The 6937-nt window shown below is 50.9% G+C and overlaps 2 protein-coding genes across 2 annotated transcripts; both read left to right on the top strand.

The window, feature by feature from the left end:
• Positions 1 to 1477: 1477 nt before the first annotated feature.
• LOC311124329 (histone H4) lies at positions 1478 to 1789 on the top strand (the record flags this gene model as incomplete). Its single annotated transcript, XM_084198492.1, has 1 exon — positions 1478 to 1789. The coding sequence occupies one exon, from the start codon at positions 1478 to 1480 to the stop codon at positions 1787 to 1789; it is 312 nt and encodes a 103-aa protein (XP_084054618.1).
• A 3593-nt stretch (positions 1790 to 5382) lies between these two features.
• LOC311124327 (histone H1) lies at positions 5383 to 6006 on the top strand (the record flags this gene model as incomplete). The annotated part of the gene is made up of 1 exon (XM_084198490.1): positions 5383 to 6006. The coding sequence occupies one exon, from the start codon at positions 5383 to 5385 to the stop codon at positions 6004 to 6006; it is 624 nt and encodes a 207-aa protein (XP_084054616.1).
• Positions 6007 to 6937: the final 931 nt, after the last annotated feature.

Below are 6937 nucleotides of genomic sequence, written 5' to 3'. Positions count from 1 at the left end.
ATATTATGATGTTCAAGCCTATAGGGTGTGGTAACAGGCCCTCTGTGATTTGTTGTTGTACTGTACATGTCAAGTATCTGCACTCTAGCCTAATTAGCCTAAACTGCTAGGGAAAAGTCACTTCCGGTCGTAGCTGTATCCCACCTAGTCAAAACCTTGTTAGTCCTTATCCTAAAAGGCACCCTCTGTTCCTCGATATACTCCACCGAGGGCCGGCAGCCAGTAAGTACAGGTAAGAGACAATTATGGCAACAATAAGTTGTCCTATGAAAGCTAGTCAAATGTGAGATGTTCAACTGCACTGAATGATAAAGTGGCAGTCTGTGCTCTTGGGCCCTTAAGGCATCAGTGCACCCCCCCAATTTGTCCCTTTTGAAATGAACAGTTGAGACGGGCCCTCTTTCTGTGGCCTTTCTTTGACGACACATCTGAGGCTATCCTGCGGCAATACAAATGATCAACATCATAACAATAATTCCATTATAAGAAGCTTTATTATTGGTTTGCTAAGAAAGGTACCATACAATATTGGCACATCACTATCACCTCTGTATGCGTAGGAAATCAATCCCTTCATTGTGTGTGTGTGTGTGTGTGTGTGTGTGGGTGTGTGTGTGTGGGTAAAGGTACGCCACTCTCGGTCTCACAGTTTATGCACACGGTCGTCTTTATGCAACAATATGGAAGACATTCCCAAATGTGCTTACATCATTGCGTAATGTCAGGGAGTCACACAAACAGTGTGTGCTGTTTGGCTGCAACACACATTAGGCATAAGGATGATGACAACTATTTTGTAAACGCTCCAGCTTGCAGAGGGATCACCACCCCTCCCATCCGCACCCCAGGTCCTCTTGGCCCCCTTACTGTCAGGCCGAGTGGTGTCTAGAGAAGAAAGAAGAAGAGTGATGTTTATTAATGACAGTCAATACGACACGTCCTTCCATAGCTAAACAGACTCATCCTACTAGGTCAGTGTTTCCCAACTCCAGCGGTAGAGTAGCCTACCCCCAACAATACCCATTTTTCTTGTAGCCCTGGAGAGCCACAGCTGACTGAACAACCTGTCACCTAATTAGCAAGTCCTCAATGAGTAAAATCAGGTGCAACAACAACAACAACAACAACAACAACAACAACAACAACAACAACAACAACAACAACAATATGAGGACAGGGACACAGTGTACTAGCTGATCTCCCAGTTGTCACCGTTTGGCCTTGTGTTCCACATAGCCTATATCAGTATTGGAGTATGTTTCCCGCGCACGGTAGTTGCTTTCACGTCACCTTTGTAATCGCTCCTCCCTAGTCCCCTAGAACGAGCGCCCTCCCCTTTGCAACGCCTCCGAACATATCACAGAGGCGCGCTTTCTGTGCCGATGGCCTCAATCAGGTCGACCAAACGCAGATAATAGCGCACCACGCACCGGCGCTGAAGTCATTCATTCACTTGAACTCAACTAGCGAACACACCATGTCTGGAAGAGGCAAAGGCGGCAAGGGACTTGGAAAAGGAGGCGCCAAGCGTCACCGAAAAGTTCTCCGCGATAACATCCAGGGAATCACCAAACCCGCTATCCGCCGTCTGGCTCGCCGCGGCGGCGTGAAGCGTATTTCCGGTCTGATCTATGAGGAGACCCGCGGTGTCCTAAAGGTGTTCCTGGAGAACGTGATCCGTGACGCAGTCACCTACACCGAGCACGCCAAGAGGAAGACCGTTACCGCCATGGACGTGGTCTACGCTCTGAAACGACAGGGACGCACCCTGTACGGTTTCGGCGGTTAAACGCACTCTCTTCGGAACCTCAACACCCCGACTCGAACCCAAAGGCTCTTTTAAGAGCCACCCACATCCGCTTCAAAAGGGCCCATTCCATATAGTGTTTTTTTCTTTTCTTCCGTATGCTATTTGGTAGGAAAGTATGAGCCACTTCGAGTGGACAGGGAGTATTAAATAGCGGATTCTAATGTCCCTTCCCGTTTTAGCGCACAGAGGGAGGCCTATATCTGACAGTGGCAAAGTGTAGTGACGTTGTTATTTTGGGTCAAGCAATAGTGGCATTTGGACAACATAAAACCACCACCCGTCGGTAGATGTGGCTCGAAAAGAGGGGGACAGCGTTCGCGCGCGCGCGCGCGCGCACACACACACACACACACAGTCCAAAATGGGAGCCCTATGTCTGACGGTGCCAACGTGGGCAATTCTATCACCAGCATTATGTGGCACAACAATCGTGCCATTCGGACAACTATTCAGGCCCCCCTTTTGAAACACACAATTCCCCATCGGTCACAGAGCATAGGCTATAGAGAGGAGGGAGGGGGTGAGGACCCGCGCGCGCGCCCTCAATTGTCTTTGTTCGGGAAGCTAGCCTCTGAGCGGAAGGCTCTTTTGAGCGCTAGAGCTCCACTGGGCAAATAGCAGGGGCGCCTACGAGCAAGCAGGGGAGTGTCCACGGCCGCCGACTTTGATTAGCTTCCTCTTCATAAGACGGGTAAGCGCCCTTCACCCCCTCATTCGTTTCTGAGAAGCAACGAGACATCATCATGCCCGAGCCAGCAAAGTCAGCGCCCAAGAAGGGCTCCAAGAAAGCCGTCACCAAGACCGCAGGGAAGGGCGGCAAGAAGCGCAGAAAGTCCAGGAAGGAGAGTTACGCCATCTACGTGTACAAGGTCCTGAAGCAGGTCCACCCCGACACCGGCATCTCCTCCAAGGCCATGGGAATCATGAACTCGTTCGTGAACGACATCTTCGAGCGTATCGCCGGAGAGTCCTCTCGCCTGGCCCACTACAACAAGCGTTCTACCATCACCTCTAGGGAGATCCAGACCGCCGTGCGCCTGCTACTCCCCGGTGAACTTGCCAAACACGCCGTGTCCGAGGGCACCAAGGCCGTAACCAAGTACACCAGCTCCAAGTAAACAGCGCATTTGGACTGCTCTACTAACCCAAAGGCTCTTTTAAGAGCCACCCACTCTGTCAGTAAAAAGAGCATTTCCATCGCCACCGAATGAATGCGCAGGTAGGCTGCGTTACATTGTATCATTGTTTAATGGGCGGCGCGCGCCGGCTCGGAGAACGGCTACATTGTATCATTTCCCCCGCCCGTTCCAGCGTAGGGGTTTAGCGCGCCTTTTTTGTTGTCTCTGCACGCTGAATAGTAACCCATGTTTGTCGGCCTCCATTCCAGGTGAAGGCAATGAAAAATGGCACCATTTGACAAAGGGTGTAAATAAAAAAAGCAGTCTGTTGGGTTTGAATGGAAAGAAATGCCTTTTGTCGTTTAATGAGCGGATAGTCATTTTGAGTCGACTTCCTGAATCGGTAGGACACGGACGGGGAGAATGGACGCATCATTGGACTATACCCTAATGATGTGAATGAGAACGATAATGGCAAGAATAAAAAGGGGGTGAATAATCCCGTCTAGGAAGAATAGGAGTAGGCATATATATATATATATATATATATATATATATATATATATATACGTAGCCCTTATTGCCAACGGGTCATTTCCGGTCCAGGTCGCATCATACATATATAGTCCCCTGTAGCTCAGTTGGTAGAGCACTGCGCTTGCAACGCCAGGGTTGCGGGTTCGTTTCCCAAGGGGGGCCAGTATGAAAATGTAGGCACACACTTAACTGTAAGTGGCTCTGGATAAGATCGTCTGCTACATGACTCAAAATGTCCATGTAAAGTGTAGTACATTTGAGGCACATAGTGTATTTTCCTTCCTACTACCCTCATGAGGCAACAGGATAAATATAATAATATAATATGCCATTTAGCAGACGCTTTTATCCAAAGCGACTTACAGTCATGCGTGCATACATTTTTGTGTATGGGTGGTCCCGGGGATCGAACCCACTACCTTGGCGTTACAAGCGCCGTGCTCTACCAGCTAAGGCAGTTGCTTCCACGTGAGGATATGAATGTGTCTGTAGGCCAAGTCACAGTATAACACAGTGAGCGAGCGGGCGGCCCTTGCGATAGTCGTTGGAGCAGCAGCGGATCCCAATGACTACCTTGGGGATAGCCTATACATTTACATTTTAGTCATTTAGCAGACACTCTTATCCAGAGCGACTTACATGAGCAATTAGGGTTAAGTGCCTTGCTCAAGGGCACATCGACAGATTTTTCACCTAGTCGCCTCGGGGATTAGAACCAGCCACCTTTCGGTTACTGGCACAACGCTCTTAACCACTCTTAACCACTAAGCTACCTGCCGCCCCATACATATATACAACAAGGAAAAGAAAAGAGGCCGCAATCAACCTTCTGACCCACATGCACCTGCTGGGATTCTTCTCCCAGTCCAACCACATATGCAGCCCTTGTCCCACTTGGGGGGAGAGAGAGAGAGAGAGACAGACAGAGAGAGAGACTCCCTCTATCTAGGCCTATATCAACGCGCCATGACCCATGGGGCGCCAGCCTCCATAGCGCCAGCCAGACACCAAGACCCACAGACACAAAGACCGAGGCGAGTCACGCTGCGGAGTCAAGCAGGTGAACAATATATTAGTAGAGACAGCCAACCTACCTACCTACCTACCTACCTACCTACCAGAAGACAACACACAATCTCACTGTGTAGAAATAGTAGGCTACAAATACAACAACAACAACACTCACACTGCCAGTGCACAAAAAGTACTAATACAATAACACACACACACACACATAGTGCAAGTAAGCATGTCGTAGGACTGTTTATACCATGTGGATCCTGTACATATGACGAATACAACCTGAAACTTGAGGTACAACACTAGTCTCAGCCAGGCCTCACAGGTGCATGTGTTTTAAGGTCCCCAAAAGAGCGCTTCTTTAAAACACCCCTGACCACATCAGGGGACCCCAAACCATTTGATTCCCTTGCCAGACATCTCGGCTCACTACACAACAAGTGCTGCTCGCAATCGGATGCACTTTTAGGCCATTTAGGAGACAAATAGCACAGGAAAACCAGTGCGCACCGCTCCACCCGACAGTCGAACGGTGAGGTTTTGAGCGAGCCGCAACAAAATGCACGGCCCTTCCGCGGCCCACATTACTTTATTCTGAACGGAGACAAGTCTGCTCGCTGGGCCGTTCGCTTTTGGACCAAAAACACGGCTCCGTCGGTGACTTTCGGGCCGATATAGGCGAACAGAAAACACAAGTGAAAGAGCATTTGGCCAGCCCAGAGAAGCCGAGCTGGTTGCCTTGAGTCTACATGGTTCTCATGTCGCGTTTAAGGCCAGCCCCCTGCTCGGTGTGGAGCTTCAATAGCGCAGAGCAGCGTCTACAGCAAACTACTCCTCGCAGACCGTGTGTGTGTGTGTGTGTACCGGACCAAACGACAGACAGACAGACAGACAGACATGGCAGAAGTCGCACCAGCACCCGCAGCCGCAGCGCCGGCCAAGGCACCCAAGAAGAAGGCAGCAGCCAAGCCCAAGAAAGCGGGACCCAGCGTAGGAGAACTCATCGTCAAGGCTGTGACCGCCTCCAAGGAGAGGAGCGGCGTGTCCCTGGCCGCGCTCAAGAAGACGCTGGCGGCAGGCGGCTACGACGTGGAGAAGAACAACTCCCGCGTCAAGATCGCAGTCAAGAGCCTCGTCACCAAGGGCACCCTGGTCCAGACCAAGGGCACCGGTGCATCCGGCTCCTTCAAGCTCAACAAGAAAGCCGTTGAGGCAAAGAAGCCCGCCAAGAAAACCGCAGTTCCCAAAGTAAAGAAGGTGGCCGCCAAGAAGCCCGCCGCGGCGAAGAAGCCCAAGAAGGTAGCAGCCAAGAAGGCCGTCGCCGCAAAGAAGTCCCCCAAGAAGGCCAAGAAGCCCGCTACACCCAAAAAGGCCGCCAAGAGCCCCAAGAAGGTGAAGAAGCCCGCCGCAGCGGCCAAGAAGGCGGCCAAGAGCCCCAAGAAGGCTACAAAGGCAGCCAAGCCCAAAGCCGCCAAGCCCAAGGCAGCCAAGGCCAAGAAGGCAGCCCCCAAGAAGAAGTAAACCTATTACAAACAGTGTTCTACTCGACACATGTTGTACCACAAAAGGCTCTTTTAAGAGCCACCCACCTCTTTCCATAGAAAGCGCATTGATTTCCATGTACTATCTGTCGTGAAAAAGAAATTACGCACACTAGGCTACTTTTACGCACACAACATCGTCCCACTCTGGGTGTGTGCGAAGGGAGAGGAATATAATAGAGGGCCAAAATGGCTTAGAAATTCGACCTCACGAGTGCACCCTCACCAGCCATTTGTATATGAGCCACTGGGCTATTCCCGTTCAGAGGCAGGCTGCTGTGATGTGTTACAAGTGCCATGTAATAACAATACTATAGTGGCTTCGAATTCAAACTCACGAGTGCACCCTCAACAGCCATATTTATATATGAGCCACTGGGCTATTCCCGTTCAGAGGCAGGCTGCTGTGATGTGTTACAAGTGCCATGTAATAACAATACTATAGTGGCTTCGATTTCAAACTCAAGAGTGCACCCTCACCAGCTGTTTGTTTCCCATTTGGAGAGAAATAATGTGAGGATTTCATGTCGGACATTTTGGCGCTCACGCGAAATGACACAAAGTAACAAAGTCGGAGGGACACAAAGTAGCCTCTCACTCGCTGCCTGTGGGTGGGAACCGGCTTAGGGCTGTCTGTCTGTCTGTCCCTCGCTCCAATTGGATAAGGCCACACCGGCCCGGTGGCCAATCGTTGCCTCTTGTGGCGAGGTATAAGTACGGCTCTCGAAGTGGCGAGCGGCTCATTCAGACTTTCTGTGACTTTCTCAAGATACCAATATGAGCGGAAGAGGCAAAACCGGAGGCAAGGCCAGGGCGAAGGCAAAGACCCGTTCATCCCGTGCCGGGCTCCAGTTCCCCGTGGGCCGTGTGCACAGGCTACTGCGCAAAGGCAACTACGCCGAGCGTGTGGG

The sequence above is a fragment of the Coregonus lavaretus genome (genome assembly GCF_964263955.1).
Source record: "Coregonus lavaretus genome assembly, contig: HAP1_SCAFFOLD_779, whole genome shotgun sequence".
NCBI classification, from domain to species: domain Eukaryota; kingdom Metazoa; phylum Chordata; class Actinopteri; order Salmoniformes; family Salmonidae; genus Coregonus; species Coregonus lavaretus.
Note: the sequence above shows the minus strand (reverse complement) of the source record. Positions and strands in the feature narration are given on the sequence as shown.